The 27,232-nt window shown below is 43.9% G+C and overlaps 1 protein-coding gene across 5 annotated transcripts in view; it reads right to left on the bottom strand.

Annotated features, from left to right (window-relative positions):
* The window catches only part of LOC311579268 (cyclic AMP-dependent transcription factor ATF-7), a 98,534-nt gene that overhangs the window by 46,303 nt on the left and 24,999 nt on the right, over positions 1–27,232 (bottom strand). For all 5 annotated transcript variants that reach the window (XR_014773101.1, XM_084749646.1, XM_084749645.1 and 2 more), the window contains exon 2: positions 26,331–26,399. Coding sequence is in view for 4 of the 5 variants with exons in the window: in XM_084749646.1 (XP_084605772.1) it covers positions 26,331–26,378 (48 nt within the window). In the remaining variant the exon portion in view is untranslated. The remainder of the gene's footprint in view (positions 1–26,330; positions 26,400–27,232) is intronic.

Below are 27,232 nucleotides of genomic sequence, written 5' to 3'. Positions count from 1 at the left end.
TTGCTTTGTAGACCAGGCTTGGCCTCAAACTCACAGAGATTCACCAGTCTCTGCCTCTCAAGTGCTGAGATTAAAGATGGGCGCCACCACTGCCAGGCTCTCCTTTTAAAATTTTTTCTAGACAGGGTTTCTCTGTGTAGCCCTGGCTGTCCTGGACTTGCTTTGTAGACCAGGCTGGCATCGAACTCACAGCGATCCACCTGCCTCTGCCTCTTTGAGTGCTAGAATTAAAGGTGTGTATCATCATACCTGGCTTAAAATATATAAATATTAATTTTTAAGAAAGACTACTATTAAAAAATAATAGGCATAAAATGCAAGGTCAAGACAGCACCATGAGGGCAATTCTAAACTGGTAGTAGACAGAGAACAGACTCTTCCTTTTTCGTCTTTCTTTTCTTCTTTTGAAACAAGGACTATGTAGCTCAGGCTGATTTTGAACTCATAACCTTTTTGCCTTCTGAATCCTGGAACTGTGTGCCACTATACCTGATTGTTTCTTTTCTTCATCCCGTTTTTTTGTTTGGTTGTTGTTGTTGTTTTTTGAGACAGTGTTTCATTCTTTAGATCAGGCTAGCCTTGAACTCTGTAGTCAAGGCTGGTTTTGAGCTAGCAGCAATCTTCCTGCCTCAGCTTCCAAAGTGCTGTGGCTACAAGCTTCACCATTTAACAGCTTTGGCTGTTGTTATTTGTCTGAGACAGGGTCTCTCTATATAGCCCTGGCTGTCCTGGACTTGCTCTGTAGACCAGGTGTCCTTGAATCTATAGAGATTCACCTGCCTCTGCCTCCCAAGTGCTGAGGTTAAGCCCAGCCAACTCTGGCTATTCTTTTCTTTTCTTTCCTTCTTTCTTTCTTTCTTTCTTTCTTTCTTTTCTTCTTCTGAGACAGGGTTTCTCTGTGTAGCACTGGCTGTTCTGGAAAGACAACAGACCAGGAGGGCCCCTGAACTCAGAGAGATCCACGTGCCTCTGCCTCCCCTGGGATTAAAGGTGAGTGCCACCACCACCACTGGCTTGTTCTTTTCTTAAAAAAAAAAAAAAAAAAGAAAGAAAGAAAAAAAAAGAAAAAATTTATTTTACTGTGTGAGTGTGTGTGTACATGAGCATATGTTTAGAAAAGAGCACTAAAGCCTCGCATGGTGGCATAAGTCTTTAATCCCAGCACTCGAGAGGCAGAGGCAGGTGGATCGCTGTGAGTTCGAGGCCAGCCTGGTGTACAAAGTGGGTCCAGGACAACCAAGGCTACACAGAGAAACCCTGTCTTGAAAAAAACAAAAAAAGGAAGAAAAAAGAAAAGAAAGATAGAAAAGAGCACTAGATTTCTTGAAGCTGGAGTCACAGGTGATTGTGAACTGCCCAATAATGGATTCTGGGAATAATCTGTGGTCTTACAGGACACAAGAGAACTGGTACTGCTGAGCCATCTCCAGTCCCCGCCTGCTATGCAGGGGAACATACTCACCTGAGTGCATGTGAAAGTCAGAGGCTACCTTCAGTTACCTTCTTGTTTGTTTGTTTTTCAAGACAGGGTTTCTCTGTGTAACAGCCCCGGCTGGCCTTGAGCTCACAGAGATCCGTCTGCCTCTGCTCCCAAGTGCTGGGATTAAAGGTGTGCGCCACCACCAGCTGGCTTCAATTTTAACTTTTTAAAACTTAGGTGTTAACAGCCAGGCGTGGTGGCGCACGCCTTTAATCCCAGCACTCAGGAGGCAGAGGCAGGCGGATCGATGTGAGTTCAAAGCCAGCCTGGGGCAAAGTGAATCTAGGACAGCCAGGGCTACACAGAGAAACCTTGTCTCGAAAAACAAAACAAAACAAAACAAACAAACAAAAAACAAAACCTTAGGTGTAACACAGAAAATGCACAATTCTTCTTTTGTTAAGCGTGAATGAAGTCCTGAATGAATCTTACTGACATGAATACAGCCATGTCAAGGACCCAGTGTCCCAGATTCATGTAAACAGCAAAGCCTTCCCCTGGTCCTGGTACAAGTGCTGATACTGCGTTCAGAAAGAACCAAGCACAGCTTTCTCCTGGCAGCCGGCTACAACCTAAGATGCTCCCCTTCCGAGATCCTGGCCATTAGCTAACCCACTGCCTCTTCCTTAGTCTGTACATAAGGCTGCTGCTGGTGCGGCTCCATCAGAGCACACAGCCCAGCTGTTCTGTGTCTCCCTTTTCATGCCTCCTTTCCTCAGTCAGGTCAATTCCGAAGTCATGCACGTCACGGCAGTTTTAAAAAGTATTATTTATTATTACTGTGAGGGACACATGTGTACCAGAGTGTGTGTGAGGTTCAACTTTATGAAGGTGGTTTCTCTCCTTCCACCAGTTCTTGGAATTGAATTCGGGTTGCCAGGGTTTGCAGTAAGAACCTTTAGCCACTTTAAGCGTTGTCTCAATGAAATTGTATATAAGTAAACACCTGAGTAAACACCACCCAGATCAAGATATTAAAACTCCCTTATGCTCTTCTTCCCTTACTTTTTTTCCCTTTTGAGACAAGGTCTGACAATATGTAGCTCTGGCTGTCTTAACTTCTCTATGTAGACCAGGCTAGCCCAAACTTGCAGAGCTCCCCTGTCTCTGCCTCCCCAGTACTGGGATTAAGGGCATGTACATTTTAAGTAAAATAATTAAACAAGGTAGTATAGTAGCTGGGTGAAGCGTATGGTCAGGTCAGTTGTCTCCCCTTCCCTTTTTACATATCAAGAAAGAAAGGTATACTAAAAAAAAAAAAAAAGTAAGTTATTTGCAGAATAATTCTAAGTCAGTATTTACAATTTTTTTGCTAACTAATTTTGCTTAGTTTTCTCAAAGTATTTTGAATAGCATTTCTGAACAGAACTAAAGAGACACAGGCCAAACTATGGCTAATGTTTTGCCATTTGGCTGAACCAAAGACAACTATTTTGGCATTAGGATTATTGAAGTTCCATGATAAATCCTTGGTAAAACACTTTGATCAATGAACTTCTGTGCAATATTCCTTGTCGATTTGCTACATGGTCGTATGTTTTCGTGTGTGTGTGTGTGTGTGCGCGCGCGCGCACATGTGTGCTCATGTGTGCTTGCTCTGTCTGACAGTCTAAGAAACACTCTCTTATTTAGCTATATTCCTAGCCCTCATTTTTTCTTTTCTCTGGCTTATTTTTTATTCTCATAGTATTTTTTAAAAGATTTATTTATTATTTACATAGTATTCCGACCACATGTCTCTCTGGCTTATTTTTAATTTAAAAGAATTTATTGGGGGCTGGAGAGATGGCTCAAGATTAAGGGCACTGACTACTCCTGAGTAGTCAAGAGTACTCAGAGGTTCTAAGTTCAATTCCCAGCAACCACATGGTGGCTCACAACCACCTATAATGTGATCTGGTGCCCTCTTCTGGCCTGCAGGTGTATGTGCAGGCAGAGCACTGTATACATAATAATAAATAAAGGAAAAAAATTAAACTGTTAAAAAAAGAATTTATTATTGGGGCTGGAGAGATGGCTTAGTTGTTGAGAGCACTGGCTGCTCTTCTAGAGGACCTGGGTTCAATTCCCAGCACCCACACTGCAGCTCACAGCCGTCTGTAACTCCAGTTCAGAAGACCCTAACCCCTCGTACAGACATACATTCAGGAAAAACACCAATGCATGTGAAAGTAAAAAAAAAATTTAAGTGTATTATTATTGTTGTTGTTATGATGATGATGATGATGATGGGGGCATCGTGCTACGGCAGATTTGTGGAAGTCAGAGGACAAGTTTGTTAAGTCAGTTTTCTTCTCCCTTTAAATGGGTCCCAGCGTTTCAACACAGGTCATTAGGTGTGAAAAGAAAATGTATCTAATAAACCATCTTGCTATCTACTCCCTCTGTAATCCAGATTAAAACTGTTAATCCTCCTGCCTCAGCCTCTTGAATAGATGGAGTTCAGCCTAACCTGCCCTATTTTAGAGGAGTGAGTAGACTGAGGGGAGAGGACAAGCACCGCTCTTTGGGAAATGAGCCCTGAATACACAGACCATCAAGGGGTAACGCAACGAATCCAGTTTATGTTTGTAGTATCTGAAAAGTCACTTGTGCTGAAATCCACCTCTTTCTCTCGCGTCTGTGTCTGGTGGCACTGCACGGAGAGAACAGCTCCCCTCTATTACAGGATCTGCGGCATGTGGCATATCTTGGTAAAGACAGTGGTCAGAAAGGCTTTGGGAGCCTGAGCGACCAGAGAGCAAGTGCTGAGCGAGCAGTAGAAAGCACAGTGCTACTCTTTAGACATGACTTTGACGGGGCTTGTCACCATTGCTGAAGAGCTTCATTTCCCAGCGCATAGGGACAGTCTGGAGGCGTGGGAAGGAGAAGGGAAGGCACTAAGTCCCCGCCGACAGACAGCGCAAAGCCACGCGGCTTTCATCCTCATTTCAGCCACCCTGAGGTGCCTGCTTTCTCCTTCAAGATGCTGCTGTTGCAAAGCGAGTCATACATCCTGCTCTGAATGCTTCATGGCCTTTGAATGAGTCAATTTCAAAGGACAGGACTGTTCAACAAATACAACTGCAGCAGCAGCAGCAGCTCATATGTGGCTTTGGGAGGAAGGTAATTTATAGAAGAAAAATAAGGACAGGAAACTTCTTCCCAAAATACTCAAAGAGAAAATGGTATCAGGGAACTGGAGGAGGACAAACACGTCCTCTAACTGTTCCTGAGGTGAGCTTGTCTGTGGATGGTGGAGGGACATTCTATTTGAGAAGTCTAGATGACAGTAATAAGGAAAAGAATGGCAGCCAAGAGAGCCAGCCCTCTCCACGCACTAGGAACAAGGGTGTGAGCCGCCATCCTGTCGTCCCCTGCTGCCCACTCTCCTCTTAGTGACACCCTGCTATATTTTTCAGTAAAACCTAAGCTAACTTATCCACTACCAAACAGCACCTTGCTGAACTCGATTGCTTGGGGGTGTGCAATGGTCTCAGGAAAACATAATTAGTGTCTTGGCCCCTTCTGAACATTTCTTTTTTGCCTCTTCTATAAAGGCTGAAAAGCTATGTACTCACATTCCCAGTCTCCCACACAGAAAGTCAGTGGGGGCAGAATGGAAGGTAGTATTTCTAGACAAGACTTTTTTTGTTGTCGTTCTGTTTGTTTGCTTGCTTTTTTTAGAGACAGGGTTTCTCTGTGTAGCCCTGGCTGTCCTGGACTCGCTCTGTAGACCAGGCTGGCCTTGAACTCATTGCAATGAGTCCTCTCACTTCTGCTACAACAATGCTGGACCCTCATAGAGAATCAGATATCCTGCTGCTGCCCGCAGTTGTGGGGATCCTACAGATATGGATTTGCACGACTGGCTCCTTCACGGGCTCCAGCAGCTCAAAGATGGGTAAGATGTTGGTCCAGCTCAGAGCCCTGGATCATCTGGGCCTGGGCTGGCAGCTGGTCAGCCTGCCAGCTTTGCCTCACCCATACCATCAGAGCTGGCTTTCCCGCTGACAAGGAGAGGAACGGGGCCAGTTCTCCAACTCTCTCATGCCAGAAGTCACGGCCTCATTCCTAACTCAGGCTTACTTCAGCCCCCCGCCCCAAGTGTTGGGATTACAGGCATAGGCCACCTTCCTAGCTGGTTGCTCCCTTCCAAAGGATGGCTCAGTGGTTAAGACTTCCTTCAGTCTTGCAGATGACTTGAGTTCAGTCCCCAGCCCTAATGTTTGGCTCTCAACTGGCTTAAAACTCCAGCTTCAGGGGCTCTCACGCCATCTGCTGGCCTCTGAGGGCACTGCGCTCACATGCCCAAACCAATATACATGTAACTAAAGTAAAGTGATCAAGGATGTCAGGGATATCTTCCAGCCTCTCTCGCTGAGTTTCTGGTGGTTTGCTGGCAGTATGACTGACATTCCTCAGCTTGTGGCAAAACAGACCCCATCTTTCCACAGTGTTCTCCCTGAGGTGCACCTGTGCCCAGGTTCTTCTTTCATATGGTACCAGTCATACTGGATTTGAGGACCACTCTGCTCTGTAAGGCCCTCAGATTAATTACATCTATAATGAGGATGCTCTTGAACTTCTGATCTCCCTCCGCCTTCCTGGGCGCTGTGACTATAGCACACGAAATCACTCAGTTTACGTAATGCTTTGGGATGAACCTAGGACCTCATGCACGCTAGGTAAGGTAAGCATTCTATCAACTGAGCTACATTCCCAGCCTGGATTTATTTTCCTTTTGCAATGAAGTCCTGTTATGCTGCCCAAGCTGGTCTGGAAAAGGTAAAATCACGTGATCCTGCTGATCCAGTCTTCCAAGCATCTGTGATTAGAGGCATGTGCTACTACCATGTTAGTTATAAACTATATACAAGCCAAAAGGATCGAGAATTCTGGTCTGTGGCCCAGCATCTAAGGAACTCCAATCATCACTCCATCCTAACAACAAGAAAAAAGCCCAACGAGTGAAAAGCCAGCAGTTCTTAGCTCTATGGGAGACGTGACATCACAAGGAAACTGCTATCTCCCATTCCTCAAGGCGAGTAAATACAGATGAACACACAAATTGAAACCTACCCACTAAATAGCAGAAACCCATCAGCTAAAAGCCCCCGAGAATCACTGCTCGGACAGGAAAACCTGAGCTGTAACTGATGAAGCTACGGGCTCAGGATGAGCAAGTCTGTGTGGTTCCAGGGGGACCCAGGACCAGGAGGGAGCTCAGTGAACACCAGGGAGCAACTCCCAGCTTCTGACAGGCTGGGAGAGTCATAGTTTGTACTGTCACTACTACACCGCTGCTGCTGCTTCGCTTTTTATAATATATTTATTTATCGTTTATTTTCTTGGTTTTTTGAGACAGGGTTTCTCTGTGTAGCCCTGGCTGTCTTGGACTCACTTTGTAGACCAGGCTAGCCTCGAACTCACAAAGATCCACCTGCATCTGCCTCCTGAGTGCTGGGATTAAAGGTGTGCACCACCACGCCCGGCTATATATTTATATTTATTTTATGTATATAATTGTTTTGCCTACATGTACGTATGAGCACCACCTGGATGTCTGGTGTCCTGAGAGGCCAGAACAGGGCATCAGATACTCTGGAACTGAAATTACAAATAGTTGTAAGCCGCCACAGGGGTCCTGGTAACCAAAACAGGATCCTCTGCAAGAGCAGCAAGTGCTCCTTACTGCTGGACCATCTCTCTAGCCCCATGTGCTTACGTTTTTTATTACATTTATTTACTGTGTATGTGTATGCATGCCACTGCATGTGGCTGTCTAGGGCAGTTTGTGAGAGTGTATTCTTTCAGCATGGGCCCCTCAGGGATTGAACACAAACCATCAAGCTTGGCTGAGCCATCCATCCTGTCCCACTTAATGTGACAAACCCACAACAAAAGCGAGTACTAGTGAACTAGCAGGCTCGGGGTCTGGGCTCACCTAAAGACTGAGACCTGATGGCAGTGCTGCAGACCACCCCGTTGCATCACTAAGGGTATATTTGTCACAGGTCTTTTTATCTGGAACATTGTATCTACTTTTTGTTTTTAAAAGCAATTACTTGTTTTGTGTGGAGGCCTCATGTGGAGGTCAGAGAACAGCATGTAGGCTCTCTAGCATGTGGTCCTGGGGATCAGCTCAGGTTTCAGGCTTGGTGGTGAATGCCTTTTCCCACTAAGCCATCTTGCTAGCCCTATGCTGATGCTCCAATAAAGTCACCAAGCATACTATAAAACAACAACAACAAAAATACACTTTAAAAATAGGCGTAGGTCCAATAATACAGCCCAAGGGGACAAAGCATTTATTGTCCAAACCTAATAACCTGAGTTTAATCCTCAAGACCACAGTACTGCAGAGCTGACTCTTGAAAGCTGTTCTGACATCCACATGCTACGACACAATACCCACACTCACAGGCATCAAACACACAAATAAATAGAAAAACAACAACAAAACATTACTGACTTACCAAGAGCTTTAATGAAAATGATAGACAAAAAGAGACATTCTAAGAAATAAAGAGAAACACTTAGCCGGATGCGGTGATACGGGCCTACAATCCCAGCACATAGGAGGGTCAGAAGTTCAAGATCAGCTCTGGCTACATAGCAAGTTTGAGGTCAGAATGAGGTAAAACAAACAGACAAACAAACAAACAACCCAGGACTGCAAATTGAAAGGGGGAAAGGACTTGAAGGAAACAGTAGTGTGAGGAAGGAGAGACTGCTTCCCTGACCCAGGCACTGCGAAGATCACTCAGCATGGTGGTACCTACTCTCCTGCCTGTTGCGGTGATAAAACCACCCTGACAAAAACTAATGTAGGGGAGAAAGGCTTTCTTTTTGCACACAGTTCTAGGCTGTGTTCCACCACTGTGGGAAAATCCCAGCAGCTGGAGCTTCAGGCAGCTGGTCACATCCCACCCAAGGTCAAAAGCAGAGAAAACGATGTTTGCAGGCTTAGCGCTCAGCTAGGTCTCTCTACAGTTAAAAGCTCCAAACCCAGGAAAGGTTCTGTCTGCTTTTAAGTGTATTACTTTATATTTTATGTGTATTAGTGTTATGCTTGCATGTATGTATGTGCACCACATGCACGCTTAGTGCTGTGGAGAGCAGAAGATGTTGGGTCCCTCAGAACGGGCGCTACAGATGACTATGAGCTGCAATGAGGGTGCTGAGGAGCAAACCTGGGTGCTCTAGAAGAGCAGCCAGTGCTGTCTACCACTGAGCTGTCTCTCCAGCCCCAATGACAACCCTTGTTCATGCTGCTCTATTTAGCATAGCAAGGAGATGAATCAGCAGGTGCCTACGGCTACCAACCAGTGAATGGATAATGGAAACACAGTGTAGATACACAATGGGATTCGACTGTCATGAAGAAAAACGAAATTATGAACTTTGCATAAAAGCAGACAGATCTGGATATTGTTTATTAAGTGAGTGTGATAGTCAAAACGGTCGCTTGATGGGGTTGAGAATCACCATGGGAAAAGATCTCCCGCCACGCCTGTGAGGGATTACCTAGGACATGTTAGCTCAGGTGGAAAGGACCAGTCCATGGGCTGAGGCCATAGACTGAGTGAGAAGGAGAAAGTCAGCCGGGCGTGGTGGTGCACACCCTGAATCCCAGCAGTCGGGAGGCAGAGACAGTCGGATATTTGAGTTCAAGCCCAGCCTGGTCTACAGAATGAGTTCCACAACAGCCAGGGCTACACAGAGAAACCCTATCTGAGGAAGAGGGGGAGAGCGCGCGCACAGCAATAGTTTTGATCAGCTCTGCTTCCAGGCAGCTGTCCCCATGACCCCTTGCTGCAACAGACTGTAATCTTAAACTGTAATCCAAAATAAATTCTTTCTTCCTTAAACTGCTTTTGTTAAGGCATCTGGCACTGCAACAGCACAAGTAACTGAGATACTGAAGTAACCTAGACTTCAGAAGGCAGACACTGTATGTGTTTGTTCTCTCGTATGTAGATCCTAAACTTCTAACTTAACATATTCATATCATATATGTAGATATGAATATAGTGTATGTTATGAAACTAGAAAAGAAACCACGAAACAGAAGATTTTGAGGAAAAGGAAGAAGGTAGCAGAATACTGAAGCAGAACCTCTAGGGATAAAAAAGACTGTAAGGGATGGGGGCGGGATCAACAAAGAAAAACTACATATGAAAACTACTTAATGAAACACATTACTTTGTGTGCTAATTTACAAAATGAAAGAAACAACACACACACACACACACACACACACACACACACACACACACACACACACCAATAAATCAGTGGAAAGTGAGAAAATACTCTGGGGGCCAGTGAGATGGCTCGGTAGGTAAAGAGGTACTTGTCACCAAGCTCGGTGATCTGAGTTTAATTTCTGAGCTAAGGTTTGAGAGATGGGTCAGTTGACAAAGTGCTCGCCAGGCAAGCTTGAGTTCGGATCCCCAGCACCCACAGAACCCAGGTGTGGCAGCACTTGCCTGTAATCTCAGAGCTTGGGAGGCAGTGGCAGGTAGTTCACGGGAACCTGCTGCAAGTCTAGCCAAAGTAGTGAGGTCCAAACTGGGTGAGAGAATGTCTCCAGCATTAATTACTTCCATGAAGCCCTCCCCAATCTCAGGAGTTCTTCATTATCTTTCCTGAATAAATATATGTTTGGATGCTGGAGTAGTGGTGCACGCCCTTAATCCCAGCACTCGGGAGGCAGAGGCAGGTGGATTGCTGTGAGTTCGAGGCCAGCCTGGTCTATAAAGCAAGTCAAGGACAGCTAAGGCTACACAGAGAAACCCTGTCTCGAAAAACTAAAAATAAATAAATAAATAAATAAATAAATAAATAAATAAATAAATGTATATTTGGGAAAAGAGGAAGAGGGGAAAGGAGGGAGAGACGCAGAGTCTGTAGCTCTGGTTCCAGGGAATCTGACGCCCTCACACAGACATATAGGCAAAACATCAATGCACATAAAATAAAAGTTATTAAAAACAGAAAGTTAAAAACAATAAGAAGACACTAACACCCATCCATCCACATGATAGGCCAAAATCCAAACCCCTTAGTAACAACAGACAGTTATGGAGCTGAGCAGCAGGCACCACACTCTTTGCAGCTGGGACGACAATATTGTACTTTGAGGACAATTTGGTAGCTTTCGTGTGTGTGGGGGGCGGTGTATGGAGGTCAGAGGTCAACTTTAGGGGGTCCATTTTCTTTCCTAGCATGTGGGACACAGACTATGGCTGGAAGCAAGCACTTTTACCTGCTGAGCCTTCTCAAAGGCTCAGTTTGGCTGTTTCTCAAAAATCTAAACACATTCTTTCTAAATGATCTGTCTCATGATTGTGCTCTTGGATATTTACCTCATCGAATTATAAATATATGTCCATACAAAGGCCTGTGCATGTTAGAAATCATAACTACATAAACCTGGAAGCAACCACAATGCCCTTCACTAAGTGAGTGGGTAAGTATGCTGTGACACCCCGAGGCCAGGACATATTCAGTGCTACAGAGAAATTAACTATTCAAGGTGAGGAATGCTATAGAGGAAATGCACGTGTACCCTGGTAAGTGACAGAAGCTGATCTGAAAGGATTCCAGGCTGTACGACTCCAACCATATGATGCTCTGGAAAAGCAAAGGCATAGATAATAAAGAAGAGCAGCGGTGGCCAGGAGAGGGAGGGAGGGACGGACAAGCACAGCACAAGGGAGTTTTAGGACAGTGAAACTACTCCATACAATATACCAATGACATAAACAAGTCATTATACATTTGTTAAAGGCCTGTAGGACGTACAACATCAGGAGTGAACTCTAATCTAAGTTACAGACTCTGTGATAATGTGTCTGTGTAGTTAATCTTACATAACAGATGTATCAATGTTTAGTACGCTGACGGTGAGGAAGGCTGTACGCTGTGCTGACAGGGGGTATATGAGGACTCTACTTCCTACTTAATTTTGTATGAACCTAAAATTGTCTTTAAATTTTTTATTAATAGAGTTGAAGATTAAGCTCAGTTGGTACAGTGTTTGTCTGGAATGCAGAGGCCCTATGTCCAATTTCCAGAACAGCATAAACTGGATATGGTATTTCACACCTGTAATCTTTTTGTTGTTGTTTTTGAAAGAGAGTTTCCCTGTGTAGCTCTGGCTGCCCTGAAACTCACTCTGTAGACCAGACAGGCTTGCCTCTGCCTCTCAGTGCTGAGATTAAAGGCGTGGATGTTGTGTATTTATATATCTTGCCTCAACAAGTTGAGAGCTGACTCCCCAAACTGTCCTCTGCCTCCATTAAGTGTGCAATGGCATGTATGTACCACCATACTTACATAACACACACAAAGATAAATAGATGTTATTAATACATAACATATATGTGATCAACTGAATATATATATCCTCTGCCTTATGTGGTAGGGCACCCCTGCAATCCCAGCACTTGAGGGACTGAGGCCAAAGTCACACTGTGAATTAGCCTGGGCTACAGGAAACCCTACCTCAAAAACAAGGAGGACAACAATAGGAAGGAAGGAAGGAAGGAAGGAAGGGAGGGAGGGAGGGAGGGAGGGAGGAAGGAAGATCAATATCTGGGTTACACAGTGAACTGCAGGCTACCCAGGGCTACATAGCAAGACCCTAGCTGAAACAAAGCAGCTGAAGCACAGCAGCAAAGCCCTTGACAGAGCTCCCATCACGCCATGCTCTAGCCACTGATTTCTTGCTGCTCCTCCTCCTTTGTTCAGACACAGTATTCATGACCTTCTGTTCATGTGGTAGAAGAAATGGCTTCCCAGAAAGGCTCAGATAAAAGAAAAAACAAAAAACCATTCAACTCTGACAAGCCTGACTACTGTCCACAGAAGAGCCAAATGTGTCCCTGAGGACAACAAAACTAGTCAACAAGGCACAATATGTTCAAACCTTAAAGCACTGCTCTGTCAGGCACTGCTTGGTGTATGTGTCCACGGTCCTTTCCCTTGGGCCACGATATGTGTGACAGAAGGCACAGCCTCCGCAGGGCCCTCGCTAGCTGTGGGTTCAAATTCATAGGAAGGGAAAAATGCTGAAATACAGCGTCTCCTTCTACAACTGCAACTACCTAGGTAAAACTCAAAGGAAAGACTTAAAAGATAAGAGCAGAACTGACGCTAAGTAACTACTTATTCCTTTTTCAAAACAACTTACGGGAACTACAGTCTCTCCCTTAACTATAAGGAGCACGCAAGAAGCTGAAGTAAATAGCAAATATCTTAAGTTAAGAACATATACAGTGAAAAAATTCACATGTACAGATGGCCACTCAAGAGACAGACGTCTGTAACCACTTTGGCATTAGATTGTCAACTCCGAGCATGTGCCACAACCAAGAGCTTTAGAGCTATCACACTTCTTCTCACTGGGTTCCATTAATTATCAATGTCCTTTTGTGGGGGCAGGTGAGTTTGGGAGCATTAAAATGGACCCTTTGGGGGCAGGAGAGATAGCTCAGCTCACAGCTTTCTGTAACTCCTCCAGGAGATACACAGCCCTCTTCTGGCCTCGTAGAGCATGCTGTAAATGTGGGGAAACACCTATAAATATAAAAAAAAATTTTTTAAATTTAAAAATACAGTCTTCAGAGCTGGGCATGGTGGTGCACACTTTTAATCCCAGCACCCCGGAGGCAGAGGCAGGCGGATCACTGTGAGTTTGAGGCCAGCCTGGTCTACAAAGAGTGTCCAGGACAGCCAAGGCTACACAGAGAGAACCTGTCTTAAAAAAAAAAAAATCAAACAACAACAACAACAACAACAACAACAAAACAGTTCTCGGGTGCAAATAAGATGGCTCACTGGGTAAGAGTACTTGATGCCAAGCTCTACAATGAGTTCGATTCCCAGGCCGAGAGGGTGGAAGAAGAGAATCAACTCCTAAAAATTGTCCTCTGACCTTCAGTATGCATTGTGGTTTGCGCGCGCCGCGCACACACACACACACACACACACACACCAATAAATAAATAATCTTTCTAAGTAGCCTTCCACTATCTGGCCACTGTCTACCTAATAGCCTCCTTTTGTTTGTTTGTTTTTTGAGACAGGGTCTCTCTGTGTAGCCCTGGCTATCCTGGATTCACTTTGTAGACCAGGCTGGCCTCGAACTCACCGCACTCCGCCTGCCTCTGCCTTCCCAGTGTTGGGATTAAGCCACTATGCCTGGCATGTGATAACCCCTTAGGAGACAATTTTATAGGTTTATTTTTGTGTTGTTCTTGTATTTAGGTCATTCCCCCCTCCCTGACACCCCCAGATACCACACTGGGCTTTTTCCTTCACTTTTAAAGATGGAGTATCACGCAGCTGAGGCTGGCCTTGAACTCCTGAGTACGGCTGTGAGCTTCTGTGCTGCTTCCACCTCCTGAGAGCTGAGATCTTTTGGGGGTGGTTGTTGAGACAGGGTTTCTCTGTGTAGCTCTGGCTGTCCTGGCTCTCACCCTGTAGACCAGGCTGGCCTCAAAATCAGAGATCTGCTTGCCTCTGCCTCCCGACTGCTGGGATCAAAGGCCTGTGCCACCATTGCCCAGCGAGTGCTGAGATCGTAAGAGTGTGCCATCAAACAAACAAACAAACAAACAAAAAATAAAACAAAAACAAAAACAAAACAAAAGCTGGGCACTCAGGAGGCAGAGGCAGGCGGATCTCTGTGAGTTCGTTGCCAATCTGGTCTACAGAGTGAGTTCCAGAACAGCCAGGGCTACACAGAGGGACCCTGTCTCAAAAAAACAAAACAAAACAAAACAAAACAAAAAACAGTGTACCACCATGCCTGTTTATGTAGCTCTGCAGTGCTGGAGATCACACCCAGAACTTCATGAATGCTAGCAAAACCCAATACAACCTTAGCTCCTGTCTTGTTTTTGAGACAAAATCTTGCTATGCATTCCAGGCTGGTCTTGAACTCATAATCCCCCTGCCTCAGCCTCCAGTACTAGTATTACAGGTATGTACCACCAGTACACTCCTAGCGACACACTCCACTCCCTACACACACAGACAGACAGCTCTCATACAACTAATTGGTCTATCAGAAGCACCAAGTAAAATAAAATGGCAGTTTGAGTCACCCAGAGTGATCATTTTGATAGGTTGTGACTGTCAAATGATACACTCATAGCATTGAAGGCGCTAGTGATATATTTCCTACTATTACATAGAGAATTAACTTAACATGATCCACATTTATAAACTGAATAATTATCAGAATAAAATAAGTGCATATTGAGAGAATTTCTGAGAGAAGCTAAGGACATTCAGACAAAAACTATAGAAACCCTTCCTAACTATTAACCCTGAGATCCCCTTATCTGTACCTCTATACATTTTGTCACAATTATTCTACATGAGTATCTTCACGTACCTAACCAGCCATTTATTTTCAATAATAATGCAAGTAGAACAGCCAGTACATTTACGCACCACAGTGTGCAATGTAGAAGGAAAACAGCTCTGAAGCGACGCCATGATGCCAAAGAAGAGGAAGACGCGATAAGGTAGGGAAGAAATCTGGTATTCAGTATGTAAGATCCTCCATATGATCACATGCCAAAAACACCAACCGACTGATCACTAGAGAGAAAATACATCTCAGTGCAGTGTTACAACACTTCTAATCACCATTACCTACAACTACACAAAAGCAAGTAACCAGGCAGCTTCTAGGAGCTCACAGGCTTCAAGCAATGCATGCGCGTGAGGAAGTAACCAGCCTGGATTCGCCAAGGTGACACCGCAGTGCTTAGCAGAAGGTGGTGAGGCCATGACTCTTAGACTCTAGTTTTCTAGCTCTGCCTATATATCTAGCTGGTTAAGAATTAGTCTCCTTGCCTATTTTTTGTTTGTTTGTTTTTGTTTTGTTTTTCGAGGCAGGGTTTCTCTTGGAGTCTTGGCTGTCCTAAACTTGCTTTGTAGACCAGGCTGGCCTCGAACTCACAGAGATCCACCTGCTTCTGTCTCCCAGTGCTGGGATTAAAGGTGTGCGCCACCACGCCCAGCTTCATACTTCTTTTTTTGTGTGTATGTAAGACAGGGTCCCACTGTATAGTCAGGGTTAGGGTGGATGTCTTGTATTAGGTAGGCAAGGTTGGTCTCACGTTGTAAGCCACAGCCTTTTCCGTGTGTGTATGTGTGTGTGTACATGCATGTGATGTACATGTGTGTATACATGTGTGTAGGGCAATGGACAACCTTGAGTTTCACTCCTCAGGTGCCACCTATCTTTCATTCCCTTTGGTGACGGAGTCTCCCACTGGGCTAGAATCACCAAGCAGGGTGCACTGGCTGACTAGTGAGACCAGAAGCCTGTGTCGGCACTCGTCTAACACTGGGACTGGATTATAAAACATTCCATCACACCAGCAATTTCACATGTGTTCCGAGGATCTGACTCACATCTGTAAACAGGAGCACATGCACACACTCACACATGCACAAACATAAACAAATGCACACCTGTGCACACACCTACGTGCACAAGCACCCTATCACAAAAAAACCAAAACAAAACAAAATAAACCAAAAAAACAAAAACAGAAAACTGAAAATGACTGGTAACTGGAGTTCAGGAGGAAGGAGGGGGAGAACAGTGAGTAGGGGATGAATAAGTGGAACACAAGGTAGGTGTGTGTGTGTGTGTGTGTGTGTGTGTGTGTGTGTGTAAAATTTATTTATTTATTTATTTATCCCCCCCCCCTCCGCCAGACAGGCTTTCTCTGTGTAGCAGTGACTGTCCTGGACTTGCTCCATAGACCAGGCTGGCCTCAAACTCACAGAGATCTGCCTGTCTTGCCTCTCAAGTGCTGGGATTAAAGGTGTGTGCCACCACACCCAGTCCCACAATGGATATTTTCAGGACAATGAAACTATTTGGCATGATATTATAATAAAGAAAGATACGTATCCTTATACACTTGTCAAAATCCACAGAAGGTACACACAGAGTGAACGCTAATGAAAACCATGTACTTTAGTCACTAATAATATATATTTTCTAATCAGTTATCATACACGTGACATATTAACTAGAGAAACTGGGATTGAGAAAAAAAGACATATAGGACTCTGTGCACACTCAGTGTTTTCTGCTCATGTACAAAATGCTCTAAAAAATTAAATCTATTATTAAAAAAAAAAAGGAGGGAAACCCTGATTAATAATGTCCACCCAGCATAGGAACTAATAGGGACCAAAAGAAGAAGGCAAAAAAGAAAGAAAAACTATAGCTTGTTTTCATCCCAGAGAGGACAGCAACCAAAGAGCAGAAAAGACGCTTGAGGAAAGGAGGAATGTGAGAACAGCCCTCGCACAAGGACATCTTATGGAGATTAACGGGTAAGCATCAAAAACTTATTTCCCTCAAAGGGGAAAAAAAAAGCCAAGAGGCTTACAAGGGACACTGAGATTCACTGCAGAAAAATCACCACAATTAAGGTTCTGGCATCAGCCTGCTGCCTGCCCATGTGGTAAGGAACCAGCTTGTCGCTGGAACCTGTGCTGGTGCCAGTCTCTATGGTAGATTGAGCTATTTTTCAGGGAAATCAAGGGATAATTGCTTAGTATCAGAAGATCTGGCCCTTGGGAGGATAAGGAGCTGTTCCTTTTGCTCTGGGATGATTTTTTTCTAGAATACTATAAATGTCTCTTCAAGAAACTGTCTTTTATCAGCAGAGCTGCAATGCTGACCGCCAATCTGCTGAATGCCAAACAGAGCGCTTAGCTTTCTATAGTGACTGCGAGGACAAAGCGAGGCTAGATTTACTCTGCAGCACCACTCTCAGATTTCTCAAAGGCAAAAAGGAAAGACTCTTTCCTTCTAATGCAGGGAGTTATAAATTCTGTCTGAGATCTAAAGACAGCTATGCTTGCTCAAAATCTGACATCATGGATGTGAACAAGATGTAAACGCTGGAATGGCGGCTGGGAATCTGAGCGTTCGGAAGAGAAGCCCGTGCAGCGCGTCAGCAGCCACCGAGGCCCGCGGGCGCCAGGCTGCAGCCGACAGCCTCCCAAGCCCCTTCTCATTCCGACTTCACAGAGCACCACAAACAATCCAAGTTCTTACCCAAGCATAATCCTAGATAGCAAATCTTACTGTAAAGAAATTTCAAAGTCAAAACACAAAGATACTGCTCTCAAATCTTTTTCTTCATGATACTTCCCATCTTAAAAATCTTAACTTAAACACGATAATTTTGTTTAGAAAGATTAAAAGCAAAATCTTGCTAAAATAAGCTATCAACACATTTTCCCTCACAGTTTGTCTCATCTCTTCAAGAGGAAAGCTTTCTTTCAAACACGGTAAGTAAAAAGTAACAGCCGTGAGCTACAGTGTACAGGACAGCACACCTCTGTGGCTAAACAGAGGCAACTGTCAGAAGAGGAAACAAAGTAAGGCTTGAGAGGAAAGACAATCACGTTTTGATTTAAAATATTTTGATTATATGTAGCAAACAAACAAAGAAAAGGGGAACCATAAATGTAATGAAATCTATTTTAATGTTGTAAGTGTGCATCAGTGTGCTGAACAACCCAGGAGCAAAGGGGTCCGTGCTAAGGAAGCACTGCACATAAACACAGGACAAGACTACCCAGCAACCATACCAAACCTTTCCATAGAAATTAATGGAAAGAGAACACAAAGATGTTTGTTTTATAATAATATTAGCAAAACAATACATGTCCTTGAGCTAAATTTTTACTAGCACTGGCCACTGTAACTCATTCAAAAAGGTTTGTCATTTGCTAATAAAACGTCAATTAAGCTCAGGATTTTGCCAAACTCCTCCTGAAGAAGCTTTCCTCAAAGCATTGTAAAGTTCAATTAAAAAAAAAAAACAAAAAACAAAAAACAAAAACCCTAGTGTGTTATCGAAGTCACCAGCTAACTTAACTCAGCCCAATCAGAAGCCTGTGAACAGAGTGTTAACATTTTGTTCTTCAGAAAGGCATAGCTTATCAGCATTTCTTCTCTCTAAACGGCCGGGAAGGAAAAAGCACTCCATAGTCACTGTGTGTAGCTAGTAACGGCATTTTCACTTGTCATTGTACAAAGCCTGTTAAATATTTACAGCACAGACAGCAATATCTAGTCCTAAACACCCAGTTGTGAGTTTGAATTTTTTCAGAAATAAATCTATGACAAGTTTTTGCCAGCAAAATGCCAGAAGACTTTACTAACAGCTCCAAGAGGCCCAGCGGGTGCAGAGGGGCAGTTACAGGCCATCTGGTGATTACTTATTATTATTTACACAGCACTGTTGATGCACACACAGATGTGTTATGAATCCACACACGGAGAGCCCCTAACAAGGGCTCAGACAGAATGTTGACTGCTGAGCAAGTCAATAAGCATTAACCAGAAAGACAGAGAACACTAGCTTTTTCTTCTTTAATATGCCAAGCTAGCTGGAAGATCATCTGATTAAAGAACGGTGAGTTCTCACAGCGAGACAGCATCCAGCCAGTCAAACCCTGCAATATCTGGTTCTGCAATGGTGGCAAAGTGAGAGGAACGAGGGAGGAGACTATCAGATCCAGACGGCGTTTTATCAGCTCGTCACTTTGTTGTTGTTGTTTTTAAAGTAATGAACAAATAAATAGATGGTAAAATAAGTGGGTGTGCGGTGGAGTTTAGGCTTCGGAAGAACTACTAAAACAGGAAGACACAGGATTTCATTTTACCAGGAATGCTCCGAGGACAATTCCAATGCTTCCAATTTTTTTTAAGTATTCAGTTGTATGTATGCAGGAAAAATAAGTGAATAAAAGAAAATTTTCACTTTAATTTCCTGATTATAGCTCTTGGTTTTTGTGTGGTTGGTTGGTAGGGGTGGGGATAATAAATAATAACACAAAGAGCTAAAATTAACCAATTACATGTTTACTGAGAATGTGAAGAGATCAGATCTGACATTAAGAAACTGGAGTTTAATTCCTTGCTCTTAATTCCATGGGCATTTTAAAATCCTAGTCCCAATTCTGTGCATAATACATGACTGTGGCCCAGTCCCATCATAGGTTACATAAAACCACAAAAGTCTCAAAAGCAGGCTGGAAATTATCACAAAATCAACATTTTACAAAAAATAAGGTTAACATTTGGCCTAACTGTGCAAATTGCAGTGTCTTTTCAGCGCCTGACAGCATGCAGTCACTCTTACCAGATGGGAACTAAATGAATTATTGAATGAAATAGATGAATTATTAAATGAAATCCTGAGTTTAAAAACAGCTCTTAGCAGGGGTAAGAAAGGAGAGCTTATTTGTTTGCCTGACATTGCCTTCACCTGCCATACCATGTAAACACAGCATACACCACTACTATGGCACTTGCCTACCTAACCCATTTCTTCCCTGGTTATTTTTCAATTCATGATGCTCCCTGAACATAAAGAATGAGCAATCAACATCAAGTCACTCTTTTTTGCTTTTCTTTTGTGCTCTTGACAGATAATAGGGAAACTTGCCAGAGGGATGGAATCAAAGATCTAGAGTCCCATAGTACCAGTGTGGCCTTTTAACAGGGTAACAGAAATAATCTATAGATCTGTGTTATATAGACAGTAAAACATGTACCTTTGTAGCATGGCAGCGTTTAACCAATCACAGGAGCTATGTGCTGCCTCATATATTACAGAGCAATGGAGATTTAAGGGCTGATGCTTATGGAGGCAAAAGATACAAAGCAATAAACAGCTTTGGAGGTTGGTTAAATGCCAAGTGGAGCCAGCGCTGCACATAAACATCATTCCTACTACGGCAAAATGTGGAGGCACAAGAAGCTGCTCTCAATCCCACTAAAACAACAGGACGCCACTGTTCTGTCCCCCTCTCTTCCTCCCTCCTCCTCTCTCTCTCTCTCTCTCTCTCAGTCTCATTTAACCCAGGCTGACCTCAAACTTTCCATGCAACTGACCTGGAGTCTGTGCCACTAGGAGAAAAGAAGAGTTGAGAGTAAATACCTAGGCCTACACTAGACAGAGAAATAATCATTTCCCTTAAAGGACAGGACTGTTAAGCATAGCTACAACAGAACCGTTTCTCAGTGGTTGACAATGAATACTGTCCTCAGGAGAAACGTCCTGCCCACACAGTGAACCCATATGACCAGCTTCTCCTTGAAGACTTGATGACGATATCTGTAATTTCTACTTAAACCTGCATAATTTGTTCTGCAAACCAGTGTATGTTCCTGAGAAGATAACACAGCAGTACGGGATCTGTTGATTCCTTGGTAATAAATGCTGGCATACTCCAATGGTAACGTGCCTGGTGAGCAAGCATGAAGGTCTGAGCTTGGTCCCTGGCACCCTCATGAACCCAGCTGTAGCGGCTCTCACTTCTAAGTCCAAAGCTGAGGAGTCGGAGACATGCACATGCCAGGGTTCTCTGGCCAGGCAGCCAGCCTAGCTTAATCAGCGAACTCCAAGCGCCAGTGAGAGATCCTCTATCAGGCTGTTGAAGACACAAATCCACAGTGGCTGCAACTGCATGCTCAAGATCTGCACAAGATCAAGCCGCCCAAAGTTCCAGCATGGCCAGGGAAGTGCCACATGAAGCTCCACTCCTGGCTGAGGAGCTACTGGCAAGTGCCGGCTGCTGGGGTGGAGACAACCAGTGTTCCTAGGGACGTGGCCCTGAAAGTTAGGAGGAGAGAGGGGCAGGGAGGAGGTGGAAGGAAGGGAAACGAAGGACAGAACTGAACAAAATACACTACATGTAAAATTGTCAATATAAAAATAACACGATGGCTGATGGCTGATCTCTTCCCTCCATATGCACATATACACACATACATATGCACGTATGCACGCACACAGGCATGCGCTCTCCCTCTCTCTCTCACACACACACACACACACACACGCACGCACACACACACACACACAGGCGCGCACGCACACATACACACATACACAGGCGCGCACACACACACACACACACAGGCGCGCACGCACACATACACACATACACAGGCGCGCGCACACACACACACACACACACACACACACACACACACACACACAGGAAATGGGCAGAAGTGACTAAAAAGTAAGATATACAGCTGCACATCTCAAGTTCAGTATTTCTGATAATGGCATCATATACATCCATTCTATTGGCTTTTTAATAGACAAAGTAAAAGTGGTACCCAAAATATTAAACACTTACAGAACTAACAAGGTATGATGGATGGTATATAATTATACTCCCAGCTGCTTGGGAGGCTGAGGCAAGAGGATCACCTGAGTCCAGGAGTTTTAGATTAGCAATATAATGAAGACCCATCTTAAATAGTTTTTTCCCCAAGCCAGGCATGGTGGCACACATCTTTAATCCCGGCACTCAGGAGGCAGAGGCAGGGGGATCTCTGCTAGTTTGAGGCACCTTGGTCTATAGAGTGAGTCCAAGACAGTCAAGACTACACAGAGAAACCCTGTTTCGAAGAAATAAAAAAGATTTTTTTTTTCTTACAAGATTGTCTAGATGCTTTAACAAAGGCGGAGCCTCCCGAGTGCTGGGATTAGAGGCGTACTCCACTACTGTCTGGCTCATTACAACCTTATTAGGTTTTGTTTGTTTTCGTAACAGGGTTTCTCTGTGTAGCCCTGGCTGTCCTAGACTCACTCTGTAGACCAGGCTGGCCTCAAACTCACAGCGGTCCACCTGCCTCTGCCTCCCAAGTGCTGGGATCAAAGGCGTGCACCACCATGCCCGGCATGTTTTTTTTTTAAATTAAGATTTATTTATTTAATGTATATGAGTGCTTTACCTGCAGGCTAGAAGAGGGCGGCAGATCACATTACAGCTGGCTGTGAGCCACCATGTGCTGCTGGGAATAGAACTCAGGTCCTCTGCAGGAGCAGCACATGCTCTTAACTGCTGAGCCAGGGTCTCAAGACTGCTAGGCAAGCACTCTGACACAAAGTACATCTCAGTATATTTAAGTGCCCTGGGCCTATAACTGCTTCAAAAGCCCACACAACTTTATTTACCTAGGCCTCTGTCAAAAGGGTATCTGGGAGACTGTTGCTGTAACAACCCAACCCATTCTCAGGAGGCAGCTCACCTCAACAAATGACTGCTTGTTCCACATTCCATAGAGAGGTTTTAGCAAGAATATTCTTTTCCCCAAGTTATCTTTCATGAGGGTGATGAGGCCTCAAGAGAAATAGTCTCAAGAGGACAACAGGAATGAGAGGGCTAGAAGCTAATCACCTGTCTTTCCACACAAGAATGCAGACAGCACAACCTTCAGCAGCCTTCTTGGAAGTACATGTATTCAGAGCTCAGCTGTGGCACACCAGACTACTGGGAAGTAGATCATGAACACAACCCAAAAATAACAGCCATTAGAAACCTAGCAACCAAACATGTTTACCCACTGAAAGCCTGGGGGCTCTGGTTATATAGAGGAGGGGATAATCCACTAGTCTATTTTAGGTAAAATTTCCTTTCACCTTCCCTTACTATTGAACTACAGGATGATTTCTGAGTTTAAAGATGCATATGATAGAATCTGCAAGAGGAACAGATGCAGAAACAAAGCAGAGCTCCCAGAGTTCTCTTTGGTGCTTTTTTTAAAGCTGAAGACTGAGCCAGGAGCCTCGTACAAATGTTTGCACATGTAGCTCTATTGACCTAAATATCCAAACTATTTAAAAGAATTTGTAAAAAATCTTACATGTATGAATGTTTTGTCTGTACATGTTTGTGCTCTACATGCATGCAGTTCCTGTGAAGTCAGAAGAGGGCGCTGCAAGCCCTGAAATTGCAGTTAAGAGACGGTTGTGCGCTGCCGTAGGGGCACTCGGAATTAAAGCCGGGTCCTCTGCAAGATCAACGGTGCTTTTAGCCTCTGAGCCAACTCTCCCTCCTCACCGCTGCGTTTTGGGACTTGGCTAACGACAGCTCTGCGCCAGGCCTTCCAGAGGTTATCATGGCTCCTTCCTGGGAGCAGTTTTTGTTTCTACCACTTTCGGAACAAATAACTGAGTCAATTAACAAGTAGATTACAAGTAATTCAAAGGCCTCTGCCTGGTTCCAAAATGAAGCCAATATTGAAGGAAGTTGCATGGCATGCTAAGAGGTAGTTGGCTTTACCAAATTTGCACCCTCTGCCACATTTTTACCATTTCGCACAGCATGGGGTGATCATATATGTCTGCTGAAATCCTGTTGCAGAGCTATTTGCTACCAGATCTCAGAAGAAACCTAAAAAAGACGAACTACACCTGGAGGACTGTAACTTGACCTGAAAGAACAGTTTCTGATGTGCAAAGGAGATAACGTCACACTGCCACCAAAAACTCCAGATGGCACTTTCTGTCCTTCTGCCAAAAAGGCAGTGGTGCCCTCCACCCGAGTTCCGTACTCAGCTCCCCCTGGGGAGGAAAAGCTTCCCAAGTCTGGCCTGAGGTGACCCTGAGTCCAAGAGCCCCACACATAGGCGACACGTGCGGCCCTTCCTTCTCCAGTACTAAACACATGTTAACACCCCCTCCCCTTTTTTTTTGACACTGGGTTTCTCTGTGTAGCCCTGGCTGTCCTGGAGCTCACTCTGTAGACCAGCATGACCAGAAACTCACAGAGATCCTCCTGCCTCTGCCTCTCAAGTGCTGGGACTAAAAGAGTATACTCCCACAGCCTGGCCTTTTAAAACTTTTTAAATTTTTTATTTATATTTATTATTGTTGTTTCTGTGTATATGAAACATGTGGGTGCACACATGCCAGAGTGTCCGTGTGGACGCCAGAGGATAATTTAACAGTCCAAACTCTCTTTTCAACTTTCCACCATGGGGTCTGTTATCAAATTCAGGTTGCCAGGTCTTTGCAGCAAGTGCTTTTACCCTTTCAACCAATTGGCTCCACCCTGCAAAGATAATTTTTCCTCTGTCTCTGAGTGTACCCTTGTATCCAGCTCACAAAGTTTTGTTTCTTTGTTTGTTTATGAGCAAGGTCTCATGTAGCCTGGGCTGGCCAGGAATGGTGACACACACCTTTAAGGTAGATCTTTTTTTTTTTTTTTTAAAGATTTATTATTTATTTATTATGTATACAGGGCTCTGCCTGAATGTACACTTGCAGGCCAGAAGAGGGCCTGCATTACATTACAGATGGTTGTGAGCCACCATGTGGTTGCTGGGAATTGAACTCAGGACCTCTGGAAGAGCAGTCGGTGCTCTTAACCACTGAACCATCTCTCCAGCCCAAGGTAGATCTTTTTAATGTGAGGCCAGCGTGGTCTACACAGAGTTCCAGGCCAGCCAGGGCCACATGGTGAGATCTTGTCTTGCCTGGCATGGCACACACCTGTAGTCCAGGACAGCCAACGCTACACAGAGAAATGCTGCTTAAAAAAAAAAAAGTCAGCCGGGCGTGGTGGCGCACGCCTTTAATCCCAGCACTCGGGAGGCAGAGGCAGGCGGATCACTGTGAGTTTGAGGCCAGCCTGGTCTACCAAGTGAGTCCAGGACAGCCAAGGCTACACAGAGAAACCCTGTCTCGAAAAACCAAAAAAAGAAAAAAAAAAAAGAAAAGTCAAATGTGAGGAAAATAAACTCACTGAAAATTCAGATTTTTTCAAACAATACAGTATTACTGTGTATCATCAGCAGAGTCACAGCACACGGCATTATGAAATATGAAAGTCATAAAAACAAATTTAGAGGGGTCATTTTACATGTCATTTTAATAATGCTATTTGAAAATAGAAACACACCTACATATGTTAAAAAAAATTAACAGGAAAGAAAATACACTCTAGGATGCTGAATGCTACAGAATACAATTTGGCTTACGTATCTTATCAGAAATCTGCAGCATTTATTGAAATCTAGGATCTTTCTATTTCTTATCCCATCACCATCTCATTTACCTCTCAAATTCCAATTCTCAGGAATTCCTAGGATTTAGTTCTTCTTTGTAAGTATTTACAAAACATTATGGAACTAGTCTGCAATTTCACTCACCACCAGTGAGTGTCACTGACTGAGCAGTTATCTACGTGACATATTCCTAACTGAATATAGCCCAGGTTCTATACAATGAAGGCAAATAAAACTTCTATTTATTTATTTCATATAATTTATAGAAGCATTAGAAAAAGATCTAGGAAAAAAGTTAATACGAAATAAAAAAAACAAGGCAATTTCAACAGAACGATTTTATTGAAAAAGTATATGAAACACAACTGACATACTACCCACACACATGCAAACAATTATGTGGGAGCTGACACACAGAACAACACATGTCATGGGCTCAGACAGGGAAACGTTTGTACAACACTACTGGGCTCTCTCAAGTTCTACGCTGCGTCTGTCTGTCCCCGATGGACACCTGCCTGAGCTGTTAACACGATGTCTCAGGATCAACCAGAAGAACATTTCTTTTTTTTTTTTTTTCTTATTGAGAAATCCACATAGACTCTGAAATTGGAAGCTCACAATGAATGGGAACATTCTTAGCTGACTCTCTAAATATGTCAAGCAGACCTTTATATACATGACAGTCAAGAAGATATTTCTAAACTTGCTTTGTGTTTAGAAGGAAGAGAGAGTAACATGTATTCTTTAACACTGTGTGCTAGAAAACCAACATCAGTAGAATAACAAGATGGAAGCAAGCAAGGCAGATTTCATTATGGTGGAGTGCCTGCACTTCCTCATAACTTGGATTTACACGCTGCAAATCCTCTGATCTGATTACCTCCAGTGATCACGTAAAATACCGGCTTTAAACTCTTTGCCTTAGTGATAAAACAGCCACTTTGATTCACAACAAGACATTCACAATAAAGTATATTGTAAACGTACCTGTCCACAGCCCGGGGCACTGCACACAAACGGTCTGTCGTCTCCCATATTTCATAAAGCAGAGCAGAGCTAGGGGGGCAGGAGTAGGGAAAAGTTATGTTAAATACGCTGGAGAAAAAAATGCGCTTCAAAAATATCAAGCCTAGAAACAGGTGTTCCAAGAATGCCATCTATCAACGCTGTAAACACTGGCTACTTTGGGGAGACCCATTAGACAGGTGGCATATGATCTACTGTGCCTCAATGGAAACTTTTAATTAGGAAAATTCAGACTGAAATAGTCAAGGAATTTTAAGCCTTTGCTGGGTTTTCCCTCTTTCTGCTACAGAAAACAACATACTTCTCCAGTCTACTGAATTACAATCAGTGCAGCCCTCCATGTCAATAAATTCACTGAACGCTCGATGCGGAAGCCATATTTCTGAACTAGAGAAGACCAAAATTTGTCATTTAATTAATTAAGGGATTATAGGAGGGGTGCTCCATTTTACAGGGCTATAATCTGGCTCCCTGGTGTATAAACTACGAGACTGTTGGCAAGGGTCGTTTATCCCAGATTATTGCCAAAGAAAACAAAGCACCCATCCTATTGGACTACATGGGAAATGATTTTCATTAATAAAAAAATAAAAATAAAAACTTCCTCTCCCCACTGGGAGCATCCTCCCCCTCCCCCCACCAATTGTCTGTGGCAAATGAAGAAATATCAGTGCCCTTCCCCCCTCTGATTCTATTTATGGCTAGGTTTTTAAAAGCAGCAATAAAACAAATGTCGACTCTTTGGGGGTTTACTGGGTGAATACGTTCCGGCTGTTTGTGCTGCTCTCGGCCAGAGTTCTTGGGCTGCTCTGTTGTAGCCAACAGATGTGTGTTGCTGCAGGGGATAAACAAAACGCACTTAC

This window comes from Acomys minous (genome assembly GCF_964271855.1).
Source record: "Acomys minous genome assembly, chromosome: 12".
Classification (NCBI taxonomy): Eukaryota; Metazoa; Chordata; class Mammalia; order Rodentia; family Muridae; genus Acomys; species Acomys minous.
The sequence above is the reverse complement of the archived record's forward strand: the minus strand, read 5'-3'. Positions and strand labels throughout refer to the sequence as shown.